The sequence below is a fragment of the Pseudophryne corroboree genome, chromosome 9 (assembly GCF_028390025.1).
Source record: "Pseudophryne corroboree isolate aPseCor3 chromosome 9, aPseCor3.hap2, whole genome shotgun sequence".
NCBI classification, from domain to species: Eukaryota; Metazoa; Chordata; class Amphibia; order Anura; family Myobatrachidae; genus Pseudophryne; species Pseudophryne corroboree.
This window is the reverse complement of record NC_086452.1, coordinates 312887920-312911656: the sequence shown is the minus strand read 5'-3', so window position 1 is coordinate 312911656 and position 23737 is coordinate 312887920. Positions and strand designations below refer to the sequence as shown.

At 46.7% G+C, this 23737-nt stretch overlaps 1 protein-coding gene across 1 annotated transcript in view; it reads right to left on the bottom strand.

Annotated features, from left to right (window-relative positions):
- Window positions 1–23737, bottom strand: part of WBP2NL (WBP2 N-terminal like) — a 127382-nt gene that overhangs the window by 83521 nt on the left and 20124 nt on the right. Inside the window, exons 2-4 of the mRNA XM_063940439.1 lie at window positions 10839–10947; window positions 9002–9137; window positions 5140–5232 (exon numbers count right to left, since the gene is read on the bottom strand). Of these exons, the coding sequence (XP_063796509.1) occupies window positions 5140–5232; window positions 9002–9137; window positions 10839–10947 (338 nt within the window). The remainder of the gene's footprint in view (window positions 1–5139; window positions 5233–9001; window positions 9138–10838; window positions 10948–23737) is intronic.

Sequence of the window (23737 nt, the reverse complement as noted above, 5' to 3'; positions counted from 1 at the left end):
AGATTTTCTGACTCCAGCCGTCCTGGAAACATATTTTCAGGGCCCTGACTACGTCCAGCAACTTGGAGTCCTCCAAGTCCCTAGTAGCCGCAGGTACCACAATAGGCTGGTTCAAGTGAAACGCTGAAACCACCTTAGGGAGAAATTGAGGACGAGTCCTCAATTCTGCCCTGTCCGTATGAAAAATTAGGTAAGGGCTTTTATAGGATAAAGCCGCCAATTCTGAGACACGCCTGGCCGAGGCCAGGGCTAACAGCATTACCACTTTCCATGTGAGATATTTTAAGTCCACAGTGGTGAGTGGTTCAAACCAATGTGATTTTAGGAACCCCAAAACTACATTGAGATCCCAAGGTGCCACTGGAGGCACAAAAGGAGGCTGTATATGCAGTACCCCCTTGACAAACGTCTGAACTTCAGGAACTGAAGCCAGTTCTTTCTGGAAGAAAATCGACAGGGCCGAAATTTGAACCTTAATGGACCCTAATTTTAGGCCCATAGACAGTCCTGTTTGCAGGAAATGCAGGAAACGACCCAGTTGAAATTCCTCTGTAGGGGCCTTCCTGGCCTCACACCACGCAACATATTTACGCCAAATACGGTGATAATGTTGCACGGTTACATCCTTCCTGGCTTTGATCAGGGTAGGGATGACTTCATCCGGAATGCCTTTTTCCTTCAGGATCCGGCGTTCAACCGCCATGCCGTCAAACGCAGCCGCGGTAAGTCTTGGAACAGACAGGGTCCCTGCTGGAGCAGGTCCTTTCTTAGAGGTAGAGGCCACGGGTCCTCCGTGAGCATCTCTTGAAGTTCCGGGTACCAAGTCCTTCTTGGCCAATCCGGAGCCACGAGTATAGTCCTTACTCCTCTCCTTCTTATGATTCTCAGTACCTTGGGTATGAGAGGCAGAGGAGGGAACACATACACTGACTGGTACACCCACGGTGTTACCAGAGCGTCCACAGCTATTGCCTGAGGGTCCCTTGACCTGGCGCAATATCTGTCTAGTTTTTTGTTGAGGCGGGACGCCATCATGTCCACCTTTGGTTTTTCCCAACGGTTCACAATCATGTGGAAGACTTCTGGGTGAAGTCCCCACTCCCCCGGGTGGAGGTCGTGTCTGCTGAGGAAGTCTGCTTCCCAGTTGTCCACTCCCGGAATGAACACTGCTGACAGTGCTATCACATGATTTTCCGCCCAGCGAAGAATCCTTGCAACTTCTGCCATTGCCCTCCTGCTTCTTGTGCCGCCCTGTCTGTTTACGTGGGCGACTGCCGTGATGTTGTCCGACTGGATCAACACCGGCTGACCCTGAAGCAGAGGCCTTGCTTGACTTAGGGCATTGTAAATGGCCCTTAGTTCCAGGATATTTATGTGAAATGACGTTTCCATGCTTGACCACAAGCCCTGGAAATTTTTTCCCTGTGTGACTGCTCCCCAGCCTCTCAGGCTGGCATCCGTGGTCACCAGGACCCAGTCCTGAATGCCGAATCTGCGGCCCTCTAGAAGATTAGCACTCTGCAACCACCACAGGAGAGACACCCTTGTCCTTGGAGACAGGGTTATCCGCTGATGCATCTGAAGATGCGATCCGGACCATTTGTCCAGCAGATCCCACTGAAAAGTTCTTGCGTGGAATCTGCCGAATGGAATCGCTTCGTAAGAAGCCACCATTTTTCCCAGGACCCTTGTGCATTGATGCACTGACACTTGGCCTGGTTTTAGGAGGTTCCTGACTAGCTCGGATAACTCCCTGGCTTTCTCCTCCGGGAGAAACACCTTTTTCTGGACTGTGTCCAGAATCATCCCTAGGAACAGCAGACGTGTCGTCGGAATCAGCTGCGATTTTGGAATATTTAGAATCCACCCGTGCTGTCGTAGTACTACTTGAGATAGTGCTACTCCGACCTCTAACTGTTCCCTGGACCTTGCCCTTATCAGGAGATCGTCCAAGTAAGGGATAATTAAGACGCCTTTTCTTCGAAGAAGAATCATCATTTCGGCCATTACCTTGGTAAAGACCCGGGGTGCCGTGGACAATCCAAACGGCAGCGTCTGAAACTGATAGTGACAGTTCTGTACCACAAACCTGAGGTACCCTTGGTGAGAAGGGCAAATTGGGACATGGAGGTAAGCATCCTTGATGTCCAGAGACACCATATAGTCCCCTTCTTCCAGGTTCGCTATCACTGCTCTGAGTGACTCCATCTTGAATTTGAACCTTTGTATGTAAGTGTTCAATGATTTCAGATTTAAAATAGGTCTCACCGAGCCGTCCGGCTTCGGTACCACAAACAGCGTGGAATAATACCCCTCTCCCTGTTGTAGGAGGGGTACCTTGATTATCACCTGCTGGGAATACAGCTTGTGAATGGCTTCCAATACCGCCTCCCTTTCGGAGGGAGACGTTGGTAAAGCAGACTTCAGGAACCGGCGAGGGGGAGACGTCTCGAATTCCAATTTGTACCCCTGAGATACTACCTGCAGGATCCAGGGGTCCACTTGCGAGTGAGCCCACTGCGCGCTGAAATTCTTGAGACGAACCCCCCACCGTACCCGAGTCCGCTTGTAAGGCCCCAGCGTCATGCTGAGGACTTGGCAGAAGCGGGGGGGGGAGGGCTTCTGTTCCTGGGAAGAGGCTGCCTGCTGCAGTCTTTTTCCCCTTCCTCTGCCCCGGGGCAGATATGAGTGGCCTTTTGCCCGCTTGCCCTTATGGGGACGAAAGGACTGAGCCTGAAAAGACTGTGTCTTTTTCTGCTGAGAGGTGACCTGGGGTAAAAAGGTGGATTTCCCAGCCGTTGCCGTGGCCACCAGGTCCGATAGACCGACCCCAAATAACTCCTCCCCTTTTATACGGCAATACTTCCATATGCCGTTTGGAATCCGCATCACCTGACCACTGTCGCGTCCATAACCCTCTTCTGGCAGAAATGGACAGCGCACTTACTCTTGATGCCAGAGTGCAAATATCCCTCTGTGCATCTCGCATATATAGAAATGCATCCTTTAAATGCTCTATAGTCAATAATATATTGTCCCTGTCCAGGGTATCAATATTTTCAGTCAGGGAATCCGACCAAGCCAGCCCCGCACTGCACATCCAGGCTGAGGCGATTGCTGGTCGCAGTATAACACCAGTATGTGTGTATATACTTTTTAGGATATTTTCCAGCTTCCCATCAGCTGGCTGTTTGAGGGCGGCCGTATCAGGAGACGGTAACGCCACTTGTTTTGATAAGCGTGTGAGCGTCTTATCTACCCTAGGGGGTGTTTCCCAACGCGCCTTAACCTCTGGCGGGAAAGGGTAGAATGCCAATAATTTTTTAGAAATTAGCAGTTTTTTATCGGGGGAAACCCACGCATCATCACACACCTCATTTAATTCATCTGATTCAGGAAAAACTACGGGTAGTTTTTTCACACCCCACATAATACCCTTTTTTGTGGTACTTGTAGTATCAGAAATGTTCAAAGCCTCCTTCATTGCCGTGATCATGTAACGTGTGGCCCTACTGGAAAATACGTTTGTTTCCTCACCGTCGACACTGGAGTCAGTGTCCGTGTCGACCATCTGAGGTAACGGGCGCTTTAGAGCCCCTGACGGTGTTTGAGACGCCTGGACAGGTATTAACTGTTTTTCCGGCTGTCTCATGTCGTCAACAGTCTTTTGTAAAGTGCTGACGCTATCACGTAATTCCTTCCATAAGACCATCCAGTCAGGTGTCGACTCCCTAGGGGGTGACATCACTATTACAGGCAATTGCTCCGCCTCCATACCATTTTCCTCCTCATACATGTCGACACAACGTACCGACACACAGCATACACACAGGGAATGCTCTGATAGAGGACAGGACCCCACTAGCCCTTTGGGGAGACAGAGGGAGAGTTTGCCAGCACACACCAGAGCGCTATATATATATACAGGGATAACCTTATATAAGTGTTTTTCCCTTATATAGCTGCTTTTTTTTATTAATCTGCCAAATTAGTGCCCCCCCTCTCTTGTTTTACCCTGTTTCTGTAGTGCAGGACTGCAGGGGAGAGCCAGGGAGCTTCCCTCCAACGGAGCTGTGAGGGAAAATGGCGCTTGTGTGCTGAGGAGATAGGCTCCGCCCCCTTCTCGGCGGCCTTTCTCCCGCTTTTTTAAGGAAAAACTGGCAGGGGTTAAATGCATCCATATAGCCCAGGAGCTATATGTGATGTATTTTTAGCCATCTAAGGTGTTTTTATTGCATCTCAGGGCGCCCCCCCCAGCGCCCTGCACCCTCAGTGACAGGAGTGTGAAGTGTGCTGAGAGCAATGGCGCACAGCTGCGGTGCTGTGCGCTACCTTATTGAAGACAGGACGTCTTCTGCCGCCGATTTCCCGGACCTCTTCTGTCTTCTGGCTCTGTAAGGGGGCCGGCGGCGCGGCTCTGGGACCCATCCATGGCTGGGCCTGTGATCGTCCCTCTGGAGCTAATGTCCAGTAGCCTAAGAAGCCCAATCCACTCTGCACGCAGGTGAGTTCGCTTCTTCTCCCCTTAGTCCCTCGGTGCAGTGAGCCTGTTGCCAGCAGGACTCACTGAAAATAAAAAACCTAATTTAAACTTTTACTCTAAGCAGCTCAGGAGAGCCACCTAGTATGCACCCTTCTCGTTCGGGCACAAAAATCTAACTGAGGCTTGGAGGAGGGTCATAGGGGGAGGAGCCAGTGCACACCAGGTAGTCCTAAAGCTTTTACTTTTGTGCCCAGTCTCCTGCGGAGCCGCTATTCCCCATGGTCCTTACGGAGTTCCCAGCATCCACTAGGACGTCAGAGAAATATAATATAAAATGAAGCATGTCCCACCATTCCGGTGTCCATTAGTGGCTCCACTATGGGCATCTGGAGGGCGACTGTGCAGCACAAACGTTACGACCTCCAGACACTGGCCACTGCAGTAGCATTATAAGCCATTTATCGGCTAACACTCCTGCATACACACCTATTAAATGGATGGCTCGTTTTCCCAATATCAGGTGAAAAGGACGACGACTGTATAGGCGTGTCCCCACCTTAACTTCATAGGGAGTGGGGAGAAGAAGTAAACTTATATCTGGCACATACCAGCTGAGTCCTGCATATACATTCGTATAAACACTTGTTAAAGCATACCATTGGTAGCCATCTTAAACATTTGCTGTCCAAATTCAATGGCTCCACCGCTGTTAAATGTAAGTTTAAATGATGCCTGTCCTTCCCAATCACCTGAAATAATAAAGAAGGGATTAGCTGTCAAAGTTGTAACAATCATTATCTTTTCATGTGAAGTTTAGGTACATACACTCATTTTAGCTCTCACCTCAAAGGGGTGCAAACCAAAATAAGGATGCTTACATACAGTAACCTCAACCCTGGCACACCAAATATCTGCAAAAATGCTCACGTACTGCTGAGCGACACTGGAGGAAATCACACTCTCAGGCAGACTTCCTCCATTTCAAACTTATGCTCTCATCCTTCAGTGCTGCCCTTTCTCTTGCTAAACAGTCATACTTCAAGAACCTCATCTCCTCCCAGTCTTCCAACCCCCGGCGCCTCTTTGCCACTCTCAACTCACTCCTCTGCCCACCTCCACCTCATCTCCCTTCCTCACTCTCTTCTCTTGACTTTGCCACTTACTTCACATCCAAAATTGACTCCATACGTCAGGACATCACATCACACCAGACCATCAGTAACCAGCTTTCTCCCATCCCTCGCACCTACTCTGACATCTTTCTCCCATGCATCTGGAGAGGAAGTCATGGCCCTCATGCGTTCCTGTCCCCTCACCACCTCCCCACTTGACCCTATCCCCTCCCGCCTCCTCCGCTACCACTCTACTTCTGCTTGTTCCCATCTTTCCCACCTTCTCAATCTTTCCCTCTCATCAGGCAGTGTCCCCTCTGCCTTCAAGCATGCACTCATCTCTCCTATTCTTAAAAAACCTACACTTGATCCAAACACTCTCTCCAACTACCGACCCATCTCTCTCCTCCCTTTTGCCTCCAAACTCCTTGAGCGTATTGTCTACAACAGCCTTACTTCCTTTCTTTCCTCACACTCACTGCTTGACCCATTCCAGTCTGGCTTCCGTCCTCTCCACTCCACTGAAACTGCCCTTACAAAAGTATGCAATGACCTCCATGCTGCTAAATCTAAGGAACACTACTCTATACTTATACTACTTGATCTCTCTGCTGCTTTTGACACTGTGGACAATCCTACTGCAAATTCTTCACTCCATTGGTCGGCGTGACACTGCCCTCTCTTGGCTGTCCTCCTACCTTTCTTTCTCTGTCTCCTCTCATGACTCCACCTCCCCCTCACTTCCACTAACTGTAGGAATACCCCAAGGTTCTGTCCTTGGTCCTCTTCTCTTCTCTCTCTATACGTCTTCACTAGGTAAGCTCATTAGTTCTTTTGGTTTCCAATATCATCTCTATGCTGATGACACCCAAATCTATCTTTCCTCTCCAGACCTCTCCCCACTCGTATCTCCAACTGTCTCTCTGCTACCTCTTCCTGGATGTCCCAGCGCTTTCTTAAACTTAACATGTCTAAGACCGAGCTGATCATCTTCCCTCCCTCCCGCATAACCTCACCTCCTACAATCTCATTATCTATTAATGGCACTACTATCTCCTCTAGCCCCCAAGTGCGCTGTCTTGGAGTAATCCTTGACTCCTCCCTCTCCTTCAAACCACACATTCAGCACCTCTCACAAACCTGCCATTTTCATCTAAAAAATATTTCCAGGATCAGACCCTTTCTGACCCAGGATGCTACTAAGACTCTTATCCACTCACTGGTCATCTCCAGACTGGACTACTGTAATCTGCTCCTGACTGGCATTCCTGACAAATACCTCTCTCCACTCCAATCTATCCTCAATGCTGCTGCCCGGCTCATCTTCCTCACCAAACGCACTACGTCCACCTCTCCTCTCTTACTAGACCTTCACTGGCTCCCCTTCCCTTTCAGAATCCATTTCAAGCTTCCCACACTCCTCTCCCATCTACATCTCTGACCTTATCTCCCTTTACACTCCCACCGTCCTCTTCGCTCTGCTAATGCACGCCGACTCTCCTGCCTACGGATTACTTCCTCCCACTCCTACCTCCAAGATTTTTCACGTGCTGCACCACTTCTCTGGAATTCCCTACCTCTCCCCCTCAGACTCTCCACCTCTCTACAAAACTTCAAACGGGCTCTCAAGACCCACTTCTTCACCAAACCCAGCCAAATCTCATCCTAACCCTCTGTTCTACGCTCTCTATGTACCCCATCTGTGTCACCCCTGTCTGTCTACCCCTCTCCTTTAGAATGTAAGCTCTCACGAGCAGGGCCCTCTTCCCTCATGTGCTTATCCTTTCTTATTTTAATAATCTTCAACTGCACCAAATCCACCAGTCTTCTGCCACCTGATACTTATTCCAGTGTCATCTACTGATGTAACTATGTTTATTTACCCTGTACTTGTCCTATATTGTCGTCAACTGTAAGTTGCTGTTTTCCTGTTTGATTATTTGTTTATGCACTCTGTAATTGGGCGCTGCGGAACCCTTGTGGCGCCATATAAATAAAGGATAATAATAATAATAATAATAATAATAATAATAATAGCCGGTGCGCAGAAACATAACATACAGTAGAGGCCTCACGTCTAATTATCGTTTCTATAATTGGATGACTGCCAATTTTAAATAAGACTGTTCAACTGGCTGGTAATAGGCTGGAGGAAGACAGGCTGGTAATGCCCCCTGAGCTACACCTATGTTTACTACTTTTTAGATTTGTTAATTTATTAACAGTTAATTATATAGTGCATTTTGCAGCACTTTACAGACAACATTTAGCCATTCACATCAGTCCCTTCCAAAGTAGAGCTTACAATCTATATTCCTTACCACATGTATTAACAACCATATACACTACGGCAGAGCTTCCCAAACTCCACCGTTAATATCCAGGTTTTTAGGGTATCCATGCTTGAGTCCATATGGTTAAATCAAATTGAGTAAGGTAATAAAGTCACCTGTGCTCAAGTATGTATATCCTTAAAACCTGAACTATAATGGTGAAGTTCGGGAACCTGTGCATTAAGGTTATTGTTTTTTTTTGTCAGAATCCAGTTAATCTAGAAGAATGTTTTTGGATTGTGGGGGGGAAACCAGAGTACCCTGAACAACCCACAGAAATACAAGAACAACATACAAACTCCACACAGATAGGGCTTTGGTGGGAATCAAACCCAAGAACTCAGAGCTATGAGGTAGGTAGTAATGCTAACCATTACACCAACTGTGCTGCCAACTGATACTAAAGGCCCCCAATCATCACCAATCAGATCCACCTATCCATCTGAGAATCTTGGAAATTAAATGTTAAAGATTTTTCAACATGTGCCAATTCCCCCGACCATTGGGGGATCGGGACCTTGCCCCTATACATCTCTGATCTATGTGGACCATAACTCATGAAGACTCTCCATCAGTGCTGCACATAGGACACTTGTCAGATATACAAGGAAACAGTTCATTCCGCCACACAGCAACGTCTGTGTGGAAATTGTATGTTCTCTTTGTGTTGGGGGTTCCTAGTGGAAACTCCTGTTTCGACAAACAATCCAAAAACATACTGGAAGGTAAAATGGCTTATGATAAAGAGGAACCCTAGTGTATGCACTGTACATGTGGTAGCAAATATACACTGTAAGCACAACAGGGACTGATGTGAATAACACTGTAATGCTCTGTGTAATTAGTTTGAGCTATTTAAGTAACATTCAATAAATATACAGTATGTGTGTGACCCTCCCCATGCCAAAAACTAAAACAGCACCAAAGCAAATACTACAGTCTCCTATAAAATAGTGAGGAGTTATGTGCACGCAACTGTATCTGCTAAAGCTATTAGCCAATGAAAAACTCTGTGGCCAGGCTAGCAATGATAAATCACTGGATGCTACAAATAGTTCATATCACTTACGTACCACCAGGTTCTGCACTTATGGTTCCTTTGATGTAGTTTGCTGAGAATACTGGCTGTTCTATAGAGCATCCTTTCACACAATAGAAAGGCATCATAAAGGACATCATAGGGTCATCCCCCTTACTCACAAAGATCATCTGAAAATAGATCAAAAGCAATAATATGGTCATGTTGAATCCTGGCAGCACCAATACAGGTATTTTTTTCTTATGATGTAGGTGATAGTTCAGTAGCGGAACTAGCGTTGGTGCACCGGGACCTTACAGCATTACAATGAGTCAGGCTGGCTCATCAAGTACAGCGCAGCGGCCCGGGAGCACCGTCTCATCACAAAGACACGCATGCGCAAATTAACTGCACCTTTGATTGGATACAAACTGATGGGAAATGTGCCAATCAGAAGTAGTCACACTCAGAGGCATTGTGCCTGAGATCAACAACAGCTGTGCACATGGCAACCCACAGGTAACTGCATCATGGAAGCTGGGATAGCAGTAGCCAAGCCTGTACCTCTGCCTGGTGAAAGTGACAGATACCACATCGCAATGTCATGCCACAGGTGAAGGTAACACCTCCCCAGCCTTTACTTCTGCACTAGTGTCAGGGCAGCTGCTACACTCTTAATGTGTTGTGTAGACATATAGTACAATACAAAGCACCTCCTAAACATCTCTAATCCACTCTGCTTTTCTATGTCAGTAGTAGCTCTGCATAAGTCATTTTGTAGCTGTCAGTCTGTCTGGGAACCTACATGCTGCAACACCAATGTATCAATTTAAATTGATAAAACATTAAAATATGACCGTTGGGGGGGGGGGGGGAGGAGATGGGGAGTCTCTTGTTAATATGTGCCAATCCTTTTAAAGAGTAGCCCATAACAAAGAGGATGCGGTCCGGCCGAGTCAGCGGTTACTGCTCTTGCTTGTTATAAGTGCACTCCGCACTGCCTCTGCTTACTGTCATTCTGCCACCGGACACTAGGATCTCCAACATGTGCTATTGCTGGAGCATATCAGATGTGCCCCTGAGCAAGAACCCTAATTAACACTGTGCCACTACCAGTGGTACCAAAACTGGGTGCCGTGGCTCTCTGGGGTGCCATGGGTTGGTAGTTCAGGACCAATTCATATTATTTATGGTCAATGTAATAGGCAAAACCAGAGCTAGTGGCTGTCAATCATAAAATATGTGGACCAACAGAAGTGAATCCTGTCCCTCACCACATAACTAAACCTAAAGATAACAATTTATTTTATTTTTTTATTTCTCAATAAGAAACTTTGGGCCTAGGGCTGCTATGAAAAAAATTCTGATACTCTAGGGTACTGTAATTAAAAGTTTGAGAACCACTGGTCTATATATAATACTGTTGCCACCACTGATCACATACTGCATACAGTGATTGTAACATCCGGTACACCAGAACACCCAGCCAGCAACCCTACAAACGTTCCTAACTGCAACTGGACAATCCAGATACCCTGTACCTGCTATTAACCCTGTGTTTACCTGTTCTTTTTCTACCTATTAAACCTGGTTAAGTCCTCTGTTGTGTGCACTAATCTGCATCGCACACCACTGTCACCTACCATCGTAGTGTCTATTAATATTGCTGCTCGTGCCGCCGGGGATCTGACATTGCGATCACCTTACACTTATCACTGCTTTATCCCTTCTCCGAACTTAATACATCTGGCACACCATAAATGAAAGATATTATTTATAAACGGAGGCTGGAACATTCGGTTCTTAAAATTACCTCTCTAAATCTTCCCTTCTAATTCATACTTTACCGGAAGTAAAAGCTTCTATTAAACACTATTTGTTGGGCGATTTACCCGATATGGAGTGAGATACAGTAACCCTTTTTTTGTGCCTTTAAATGCTTCTGTCTTGTGAGCCATTTCACTGAAGGTAAGTTCCACATCTTTACACATTTTGAGAACACTAAGAGAAAAAGAACAGATACATTAGTATTTATTTCTAGGATGCATTTGCTAAGAAACAAAAAAAAAAAAAAACATTTTCTCTTAATCTGAGCTTTTGTACTAAGGGGGTAATTCTGAGTTGATCGCAGCAGCAAGTTTGTTAGCAATTGGGCAAACCATGTGCACTGCAGAGGAGGCAGATATAACATGTGCAGAGAGAGACAGATTTAGGTGTGGTGAGTTCAATCTGCAATCTAAATTGCAGTGGAAAAAATAAGAATTTACTTACCGATAATTCTATTTCTCGTAGTCCGTAGTGGATGCTGGGGACTCCGTAAGGACCATGGGGAATAGCGGCTCCGCAGGAGACTGGGCACAAAAGTAAAGCTTTAGAACTACCTGGTGTGCACTGGCTCCTCCCCCTATGACCCTCCTCCAAGCCTCAGTTAGGATACTGTGCCCGGACGAGCGTACACAATAAGGAAGGATTTTGAATCCCGAGTAAGACTCATACCAGCCACACCATATAACTTGTGATCTAAATAAATGGGAGCGCAAAGCACTACGAGACCTCACAAAAGACACTACCCTGGTGTTTAGGGAGGCTGACAAGGGGGGTGGCCTGGTGGTGCAGGATAGGATGGAATACATCAATGAGGCCAATCGGCAATTAAAAGATACTATATTCTATAAGAAGCTTGATTTTGATCCGACACAGAATTTTCTAAGGGAGTTTCAACATCTACTTGATGATGCCCTGACCGCTGGAGTTATTTCCAAGGATGAATTTAATTTCTTGTTTATTAAGCACCCCACTGTCCCCATTTTCTATCACCTCCCCAAGATACACAAATCACTTAGTGCACCCCCTGGACGTCCTATTATCTCGGGTATTGGTTCTCTGTCTTCTAATCTGTCTTTCTATGTTGATTCTTTTCTCCAACCTCGTGTCTCGACGTTAAGGTCCCATATCAAAGACACCACTCATTTCTTACAACAGTTAAAAGGTGGGACATGGAAAGAGAGCTATGCATTTATGACCCTGGATGTACAAAGCTTATACACCAATATTCCACACGATCTTGGACGCGATGCAATAGCAAAGAGATTACAAAGTGATGGTGACCTTACTGAGAGACACGAGACTTTTTTGTTGGATGCTATTTCCTTTATACTCCAACACAATTATTATGTTTTTGGACACTTATTATCTTCAGGTGATGGGTACGGCCATGGGGACCAGGTTTGCGCCGAGTTACGCCAACCTATACATGGGTACCTTTGAGGATACCCATGTGTGGGGCGGGGACTTTGGCGCGAATCTGGTCCTCTATGGCCGATACATAGATGATCTATTTATTATTTGGGATGGGGATCTATCATCGGCACTTCACTTTGTTACTAGTTTAAATTCTAATCACTTTAATCTTCGTTTCACTCACTCCTATCACCCTGACACCATTAATTTTTTGGATCTAACACTAGAAGCCAGGGACGGTAAAATATATACCTCCAACTTTACTAAAGAAGTGGCAACTAATGCCTATCTGCACTACCAGAGCGCTCACTACCCCCCTTGGAAGAAAAACATCCCCCGGGGGCAGTTCTTACGCTTAAGGCGTAACTGCACGGAAGATAGCAAATATCTAGAACAAGCCAACTTAATGACGGAAGCATTTCAATCAAGGGGTTACCCACATCCATCATTAAAGAAAACTATGCAAGAAGTCCTACATATAGATAGAGATACCCTTCTTAAACCTAAAACTAGCAAGATTCAATCTCCAATAGAACAGGACAGTGATCACACGCATGATATCCAGCAAGAAAATTTGGCTTTCATCTCAACCTACAATAGTGAGAGTATGTTGATTAAGAGAATTATATGTAGGAATTTTGGGATGCTAAACCAGGATACATTATTAAGAGGTACTTTGCCACACAGACCTAAGTTCATTTTTAAAAAAGGACGTTCCCTCAAAAATATCCTGGCACCCAGTTATCTCAAAACAGTTCCACCAATAGACACAGAGGGAGGAATACGAGAATCTTGGATACCAGCACGCCCCCCTGGCTTCCACCGTTGTGGTGCAAAGAGGTGCACCACCTGTAAACATATCCCTAAGAAAACTACTTCGATCTCTGTTGAGGGAAGTGAAGAATTCAATCTTATTAATTTTATGAATTGCGACACCAATTATGTCATATACCTGCTGACATGTGCTTGTAATAAAAGATATGTGGGACGGACGACGAGAAGTATTAAAGTCCGATTCATGGAACATCGCCGGAACATTATAAACAAATCCCAGACACATAGTGTCTCTAGACATTTTAGAGACTGTCATGATAGCGACCCCAGCCTCCTAGGAGTAGTAGCTATTGAACATATTGTGAAAACCAAAAGGGGTGGGGATCGGTATAAATTATTATGTAAACAAGAGCTTTACTGGATGTTTAGGCTTAATACGATATACCCCTCTGGCCTTAATGAACAGGTAGAACTGAATCCAGTTCTATGATCCCTTCAGCTCCCCCGTCTTCTCAGCCAAATACTCTAGTATGGTGTTATATCCATACACAACTGTTTATCACAAAGAAAAACTTTTTGTTTAATTTCTTATTATAACAAGTATTACTGTCATCATCATTTTCTCTGTGTGTTATTTATTCTATGCATTTATTATATATGTACTCTACTTATACACATTTGATTTTCCAAATGTTTTGCTTCTAGGATAAATTTGCTGTTATTATCTACTGTTTATCATTATCAGCATTTTCCATTATTCTTTACAGACATCACTTTTTATTAGGAAATGCTTTTGTGGCCCTTTCTTTTTATTGCTTTATCCACTTCACTCACTACATTCACAGTGAGCACTTTACAACATACACAATTATTAATTATATATATGTTTTTCAATATGCACTTTGTTTGCTATAGCGGTGGACAGTGCGTTATGTGTTACCCTGGTAGCGCGCACTGCGTTGTCCGCTGCTATGGTAACCTACACGCCCACTCGTCACCATAGCTACGGCCGGATAGCGGACCAATCCCCGCCGCTTCCACCTATCTGATGTAAGCAAAACCCGACGGTCGCGTCAATTGGGCGCGACTCTTATACTATACGTGAGTCCCAGTGACGCGCACAGTGGGGACGCCCACGTGTCCTCGCCACCCGGACTCCCGGCCGCAGACTAATGACGTGGAACTCAATCCACAGGTGTCAGTCTCTTAGTAAGTGCTAAAACTCACCTGTTTTTATTTATGCTGGCTGATCTTATATAATACATGGATAGGACCCTGAGCCACTTTCATATAGGACTAATGGGAGATCCTTTGCACTCTATTCCGGGCTTTATTTTATCCCTTTTTCCCTTTTGAATTATAGAAGTCACGTGATTTGATCCTTACTATTGATTAAACCATAATTGTATAAAAAACAAAGTGCACTATATCTACTATTTATCATGTGTTGTTTATTTAATAATCTAAATTGTTTGTCTGTCATTTTGGTCACATAATGAGAGTACTCGGTCACTGTCAATCACATATGCAAATGAGCAACCATTTTGTAAAGGGTATAAAAACCCTGGATAGCAGCACCTCTATTACCTTGAAAAAGTTGCGTGATCGCAACGAAACGCGTTGGCGATTGGTGCTGTGTGTGCCTAACATCAACTATCCATTCCTGAAGACTCTCCACCTGGACCAGGTCCCCACTACTGGCTCATTTTGCGGACCCGTTTGAAGATCATCCATCATCCACAGCTCAACAAGGGACAAGCCGTTGTGGATGCCTATCCGCTTAAACACCTTGGACAAACCGCTGGTGGTAACTATATTACTTGATGGAACATTGACGGGATACCTTGAGCATATCAATTAAGGGACTGCTTTATTGGAACAGGTGTGAACTGTCTATGCATTTATATCAGGACTGAGAGTGACACAACGATTGGACACTTCATTGTGTCCCCTATTATATTTATTTCCTACAGTGTTACAATTTTTTAACCATTTTTAAAGTTCATTTTTATCCAAATAAATGTGCATTTTCATGTGACCTTTTGCTCTCATATTTGACCATTTTAGCGCTTTAATCCTTTCTCACACACCATATAACTTGTGATCTAAACCCAGTTAACAGCATGATAACAGAGGAGCCTCTAGAAAAGATGGCTCACTACAGCAATAACCCGATTTTTTTGGTAACAATAACTATGTACCAGTATTGCAGACAATCCGCACTTGGGATGGGCGCCCAGCATCCACTACGGACTACGAGAAATAGAATTATCGGTAAGTAAATTCTTATTTTCTCTGACGTCCTAGTGGATGCTGGGGACTCCGTAAGGACCATGGGGATTATACCAAAGCTCCCAAACGGGCGGGAGAGTGCGGATGACTCTGCAGCACCAAATGAGAGAACTCCAGGTCCTCCTCAGCCAGGGTATCAAATTTGTAGAATTTTACAAACGTATTTGCTCCTGACCAAGTAGCTGCTCGGCAAAGTTGTAAAGCCGAGACCCCTCGGGCAGCCGCCCAAGATGAGCCCACCTTCCTTGTGGAATGGGCTTTTACAGATTTTGGCTGTGGCAGGCCTGCCACAGAATGTGCAAGCTGAATTGTACTACAAATCCAACGAGCAATAGTCTGCTTAGAAGCAGGAGCACCCAGCTTGTTGGGTGCATACAGAATAAACAACGAGTCAGATTTTCTGACTCCAGCCGTCCTGGAAACCTATATTTCCAGGGCCCTGACAACGTCTAGCAACTTGGAGTCCTCCAAGTCCCTAGTAGCCGCAGGCACCACAATAGGTTGATTCAGGTGAAACGCTGAAAACCACCTTAGGGAGAAACTGAGGACAAGTCCTCAATTCCGCCCTGTCCGAATGGAAAATCAGATGAGGGCTTTTACAGGATAAAGCCGCCAATTCTGACACGCACCTGGCCCAGGCCAGGGCCAACAGCATGACCACTTTCCATGTGAGATATTTTAACTCCACATATTTAAGTGGTTCAAACCAATGTGACTTTTGGAACCCAAAAACTACATTTAGATCCCAAGGTGCCACTGGAGGCACAAAAGGAGGCTGTATATACAGTACCCCTTTCACAAACGTCTGAACTTCAGGGACTGAAGCTAGTTCTTTTTGGAAGAAAATTGACAGGGCCGAAATTTGAACCTTAATGGACCCCCATTTCAGGCCCATAGACACTCCTGTTTGCAGGAAAAGTAGGAATCGACCTAGTTGAAAAATTCCTCCGTCGGGGCCTTACTGGCCTCGCACCACGCAACATATTTTCGCCAAATGCGGTGATAATGTTTTGCGGTTATATCTTTCCTGGCTTTGATCAGGATAGGAATGACTTCATCCGGATTGCCTTTCTCCTTCAGGATCCGGCGTTCAACCACCATGCCGTCAAACGCAGCCGCGGTAAGTCTTGGAACAGACAGGGTCCTTGCTGGAGCAGGTCCCTTCTTAGAGGTAGAGGCCACGGATCCTCCGTGAGCATCTCTTGAAGTTCCGGTTACCAAGTCCCTCTTGGCCAATCCGGAGCCACGAATATAGTGCTTACTCCTCTCCATCTTATAATTCTCAGTACCTTGGGTATGAGAGGCAGAGGAGGGAACACATACACTGACTGGTACACCCACTGTGTTACCAGAGCGTCTACAGCTATTGCCTGAGGGTCCCTTGACCTGGCGCAATACTTGTCGAGTTATATAAACATGTGGAAGACTTCTGGGTGAAGTCCCCACTCTCCCGGGTGGAGGTCGTGTCTGCTTCCCAGTTGTCCACTCCCGGAATGAATACTGCTGACAGTGCTATCACATGATTTTCCGCCCAGCGAAGAATCCTTGCAGCTTCTACCTTGCCCTCCTGCTTCTTGTGTCACCCTGTCTGTTTACGTGGGTGACTGCCGTGATGTTGTCCGAATGGATCAACTCCGGGTGACCTTGAAGCAGAGGTCTTGCTGAGCTTAGAGCATTGTAAATGGCCCTTAGCTTCAGGATATTTATGTGAAGTGATGTATCCAGGCTTGACCATAAGCTCTGGAAATTCCTTCCCTGTGTGACTGCTCCCCAGCCTCGCAGGCTGGCATCCGTGGTCACCAGGACCCAGTCCTGAATGTCGAATCTGCGGCCCTCTAGAAGATGAGCACTCTGCAACCACCACAGGAGAGACACCCTTGTGTTTTGTGACAGGGTTATCCGCTGATGCATCTGAAGATGCGACCCGGACCATTTGTCCAGCAGGTCCCACTGGAAAGTTCTTGCGTGGAATCTGCCGAATGGGATTGCTTCGTAGGAAGTCACCATTTTTCCCAGAACCCTTTCATTGATGTACTGAGACTTGGCTCGGTTATAGGAGGTTCCCGACTAGCTCGGATAACTCCCTGACTTTCTCCTCCGGGAGAAACACCTTTTTCTGGACTGTGTCCAGGATCATCCCTAGGAACAGAAGACGAGTCGTCGGAATCAGCTGCTATTTTGGAATATTGAGAATCCAATCGTGCTGCCGCAACACTACCTGAGATAGTGCTACACCGACCTCCAACTGTTCCCTGGATCTTACCCTTATCAGGGAATCGTCCAAGTAAGGGATAACTAAAATTCCCTTCCTTCGAAGGAGTATCATCATTTCGGCCATTACCTTGGTAAAGACCCGGGGTGCCGTGGACCATCCAAACGGCAGCGTCTGAAACTGATAGTGACAGTTCTGTACCACAAACCTGAGGTACCCTTGGTGAGCAGGGTAAATTGGGACATGAAGGTAAGCATCCTTGATGTCCCGAGACATCATGTAGTCCCCTTCTTCCAGGTTCGCAATCACTGCTCTGAGTGACTCAATCTTGAATTTGAACCTCCGTATGTAAGTGTTCAAGATTTTATATTTAGACTCGGTCTCACCGAGCCGTCCGGCTTCGGTACCACAACCGTGTGGAATAATACCCCGTTCCCTGTTGCAGGAGGGGTACCTTGATTATCACCTGCTGGGAATACAGCTTGTGAATGGCTTCCAAAACTGCCTCCCTGTCAGAGGGAGACATCGGTAAAGCCGACTTTAGGAAACGGCGAGGGGGAGATGTCTCGAATTCCAATTTGTACCCCTGAGATATCACCTGAAGGATCTAGGGGTCTAATTGCGAGTGAGCCCACTGCGCGCTGAAATTCATTGAGACGGGCCCCCACCGTGCCTGATTCTGCTTGTAAAGCCCCAGCGTCATACTGAGGGCTTGGCAGAGGCGGGAGAGGGCTTCTGTTCCTGGGAACTGGCTGATTTCTGCAGCCTTTTTCCTCTCCCTCTGTCACGGGGCAGAAATGAGGAACCTTTTGCCCGCTTGCCCACGAAAGGACTGCGCCTGATAATACGGCGTCTTCTTATGTTGAGATGCGACCTGGGGTACAAACGTGGATTTCCCAGCTGTTGCCACCTCCGCCTCACCTGACCACTGTCGTGTCCATAACCCTCTACTGGCAGAAATGGACAACGCACTTAGACTTGATGCCAGTCGGCAAATATTCCGCTGTGCATCACGCATATCTAGAAATGCATCTTTTAAATGCTCTATAGACAATAATATACTGTCCCTATCTAGGGTATCAATATTTTCAGTCAGGGAATCCGACCACGCCAACCCAGCACTGCACATCCAGGCTGAGGCGATTGCTGGTCGCAGTATAACACCAGTATGTGTGTAAATACATTTTAGGATACTCTCCTGCTTTCTATCAGCAGGATCCTTAAGGGCGGCCATCTCAGGAGAGGGTAGAGCCCTTGTTCTTACAAGCGTGTGAGCGCTTTATCCACCCTAGGGGGTGTTTCCCAACGCACCCTAACCTCTGGCGGGAAAGGATATAATGCCAATAACATTTTAGAAATCATCAGTTGTTATCGGGGGAAACCCACGCATCATCACACACCTCATTTTCAGAAGTGTGTAAAACATTTTTCATTGCCTCAATCATGTAACGTGTGGCCCTACTGGAAGTCACATTTGTCTCTTCACCGTCGACACTGGAGTCAGTATCCGTGTCGGCGTCTATATCTGCCATCTGAGGTAACGGGCGCTTTAGAGCCCCTGACGGCCTATGAGACGTCTGGACAGGCACAAGCTGAGTAGCCGGCTGTCTCATGTCAACCACTGTCTTTTATACAGAGCTGACACTGTCACGTAATTCCTTCCAACAGTTCATCCACTCAGGTGTCGACCCCCTAGGGGGTGACATCCCTATTACAGGCAATCTGCTCCGTCTCCACATCATTTTTCTCCTCATACATGTCGACACAAACGTACCGACACACAGCACACACACAGGGAATGCTCTGATAGAGGACAGGACCCCACTAGCCCTTTGGGGAGACAGAGGGAGAGTTTGCCAGCACACACCAGAGCGCTATATATATATATACAGGGATAACCTTATATAAGTGTTTTTCCCCTTATAGCTGCTGTATTTTTAATACTGCGCGTAATTAGTGCCCCCCTCTCTTTTTTAACCCTTTCTGTAGTGTAGTGACTGCAGGGGAGAGCCAGGGAGCTTCCCTCCAACGGAGCTGTGAGGGAAAATGGCGCCAGTGTGCTGAGGAGATAAGGCCGCCGAGAAGGGGGCGGAGCCTATCTCCCGTTTTTCTGTATATTCTGGCAGGGGTTAAATTCATCCATATAGCCCAGGAGCTATATGTGATGCATTTTTTTGCCATCCAAGGTGTTTTTATTGCGTCTCAGGGCGCCCCCCCCCCCAGCGCCCTGCACCCTCAGTGACCGGAGTGTGAAGTGTGCTGAGAGCAATGGCGCACAGCTGCAGTGCTGTGCGCTACCTTGTTGAAGACAGGACGTCTTCTGCCGCCGATTTTCCGGACCTCTTCTGTCTTCTGGCTCTGTAAGGGGGCCGGCGGCGCGGCTCTGGGACCTATCCATGGCTGGGCCTGTGATCGGTCCCTCTGGAGCTAATGTCCAGTAGCCTAAGAAGCCCAATCCACTCTGCACGCAGGTGAGTTCGCTTCTTCTCCCCTTAGTCCCTCGATCCAGTGAGCCTGTTGCCAGCAGGTCTCACTGAACATAAAAAACCTAAAACTAAACTTTTCACTAAGCAGCTCAGGAGAGCCACCTAGTGTGCACCCTTCTCGTTCGGGCACAAAAATCTAACTGAGGCTTGGAGGAGGGTCATAGGGGGAGGAGCCAGTGCACACCAGGTAGTTCTAAAGCTTTACTTTTGTGCCCAGTCTCCTGCGGAGCCGCTATTCCCCATGGTCCTTACGGAGTCCCCAGCATCCACTAGGACGTCAGAGAAATAAAGCAGACAGTATTTACCCTGCACAGAAACAAAATAACCCACCCAAATCTAACTCTCTCAGAAAATGTTATATCTGCCCCCCCCCCCCCCCCCCCCCTGCAGTGCACATGGTTTTGCCCAACTGCTAAAAAATTTCCTGCTGCGATCAACTTGGAATTACCCCCTTAATCCATAATCACCTTCTCTAGTAACCCGAGCACTTGACCCCTCCCAATGTGAAAACTAGTCATGTGACCTCATTGTGAACTGTCCGAATCAGATTATTGCAAATGAGAGCTACTATACACCAGTTATCAGCAGTCACAGGGCATTTTACATTATAGACAACAGTGCCTGCTTAAAAATAAGATAGAAATACTGCAGTGTCTTAAAGCGGAGCTGAATTTATAGCTGCACTTATCTTTTTATTCTGCATTGAAATTCTTGCACTGGATTTTACTTGGTGATGTCAAAATTGGGAATTACTTACATAGATCTGAAAGTTAACTAATTTAGAAGTCCAGAGTATTGTTTTTACATAAAACTATTAAGAGGAAAAATAAGAATTTACTTACCGATAATTCTATTTCTCGGAGTCCGTAGTGGATGCTGGGGTTCCTGAAAGGACCATGGGGAATAGCGGCTCCGCAGGAGACAGGGCACAAAAAAGTAAAGCTTTACTAGGTCAGGTGGTGTGCACTGGCTCCTCCCCCTATGACCCTCCTCCAGACTCCAGTTAGGTACTGTGCCCGGACGAGCATACACAATAAGGGAGGCATTTTGAATCCCGGGTAAGACTCATACCAGCCACACCAATCACACCGTACAACTTGTGATCTAAACCCAGTTAACAGTATGACAACAGAAAGGGCCTCTTAAAGATGGCTCCTTAACAATAACCCGAATTAGTTAACAATAACTATGTACAAGTATTGCAGATAATCCGCACTTGGGATGGGCGCCCAGCATCCACTACGGACTCCGAGAAATAGAATTATCGGTAAGTAAATTCTTATTTTCTCTATCGTCCTAAGTGGATGCTGGGGTTCCTGAAAGGACCATGGGGATTATACCAAAGCTCCCAAACGGGCGGGAGAGTGCGGATGACTCTGCAGCACCGAATGAGAGAACTCCAGGTCCTCCTTTGCCAGGGTATCAAATTTGTAAAATTTTACAAACGTGTTCTCCCCCGACCACGTAGCTGCTCGGCAGAGTTGTAATGCCGAGACCCCTCGGGCAGCCGCCCAAGATGAGCCCACCTTCCTTGTGGAGTGGGCTTTTACAGTTTTAGGCTGTGGCAGGCCTGCCACAGAATGTGCAAGTTGAATTGTGTTACAAATCCAACGAGCAATCGACTGCTTAGAAGCAGGTGCGCCCAACTTGTTGGGTGCATACAATATAAACAGCGAGTCAGATTTTCTGACTCCAGCCGTCCTTGCAATGTATATTTTTAAGGCTCTGACAACGTCCAACAACTTGGAGTCCTCCAAGTCGCTAGTGGCCGCAGGCACCACAATAGGTTGGTTCAGATGAAATGCTGATACCACTTTAGGGAGAAAATGCGGACGAGTCCGCAGTTCTGCCCTATCCGAATGGAAGATTAGATAAGGACTTTTATAAGATAAAGCCGCCAATTCAGATACTCTCCTGGCAGAGGCCAGGGCTAGTAACATAGTCACTTTCAATGTGAGATATTTCAAATCCACCTTTTTCAATGGTTCAAACCAATGGGATTTGAGGAAATCTAAAACTACATTTAGATCCCACGGTGCCACCGGAGGCACCACAGGAGGCTGTATATGCAGTACTCCCTTGACAAAAGTCTGGACCTCAGGGACAGAGGCCAATTCTTTTTGGAAGAATATTGACAGGGCCGAAATTTGAACCTTAATGGATCCCAATTTGAGACCCATAGATAATCCTGATTGCAGGAAATGTAGGAAACGACCCAGTTGGAATTCCTCCGTCGGAACCCTCCGATCCTCGCACCACGCTACATATTTTCGCCAAATGCGGTGATAATGTTTCACGGTGACTTCCTTCCGTGCCTTAATCAAGGTAGGAATGACTTCTTCTGGAATGCCTTTCCCTTTTAGGATCTGGCGTTCAACCGCCATGCCGTCAAACGCAGCCGCGGTAAGTCTTGAAAAAGACAGGGACCCTGCTGTAGCAGGTCCCTTCTCAGAGGTAGAGGCCACGGTTCGTCCGTGAGCATCTCTTGAAGTTCCGGATACCAAGTCCTTCTCGGCCAATCCGGAACCACTAGTATTGTTCTTACTCTTCTTTGCCGTATGATCTTCAATACCTTTGGTATGAGCGGCAGAGGAGGAAACACATACACTGACTGGTACACCCAAGGAGTTACCAGTGCGTCCACAGCTATTGCCTGTGGATCTCTTGACCTGGCGCAATATTTGTCCAGTTTCTTGTTGAGGCGAGACGCCATCATGTCTACAATTGGTCTTTCCCAACGGTCTATTAACATGTTGAAGACTTCTGGATGTAGACCCCACTCTCCCGGATGAAGATCGTGTCTGCTGAGGAAGTCTGCTTCCCAGTTGTCCACGCCCGGGATGAACACTGCTGACAGTGCTATCACGTGATTCTCCGCCCAGCGAAGAATCTTGGCAGCTTCTGCCATTGCACTCCTGCTTCTTGTGCCGCCCTTCCTGTTTACATGGGCGACCGCCGTGATGTTGTCCGACTGAATCAACACCGGCTTTCCTTGCAGGAGAAGTTCCGCCTGGCTTAGAGCATTGTAGATTGCTCTTAGTTCCAGAATGTTTATGTGAAGAGACTTTTCCAGACTCGTCCATACTCCCTGGAAGTTTCTTCCTTGTGTGACTGCTCCCCAGCCTCTCAGGCTGGCGTCCGTGGTCACCAGGATCCAATCCTGAATGCCGAATCTGCGGCCTTCTAATAGGTGAGCCTTCTGCAACCACCACAGAAGTGACACCCTTGTCTTTGGTGACAGGGTTATTCGCAGGTGCATCTGCAGATGCGACCCTGACCATTTGTCCAACAGATCCCTTCGGAATATTCTTGCATGGAATCTGCCGAATGGAATTGCTTCGTAAGAAGCCACCATTTTTCCCAGGACTCTTGTGCATTGATGTACTGACACTTTTCCTGGTTTTAGGAGGTTCCTGACCAGATCGGATAACTCCTTGGCTTTTTCCTCTGGAAGGAAAACCTTTTTCTGAACCGTGTCCAGAATCATTCCTAGGAACAGCAGACGAGTTGTCGGGATTAAATGGGATTTTGGAATATTCAGAATCCACCCGTGTTGTCTTAGCACCTCTTGAGATAGTGCTAAAGCTGTCTCCAGCTGTTCTCTGGACCTTGCCCTTATTAGGAGATCGTCCAAGTATGGGATAACTAATACGCCTTTTCTTCGAAGAAGAATCATCATCTCGGCCATTACCTTGGTAAAGACCCGAGGCGCCGTGGACAATCCGAACGGCAGCGTCTGAAACTGATAGTGACAGTTTTGAACAATGAACCTGAGGTACCCCTGGTG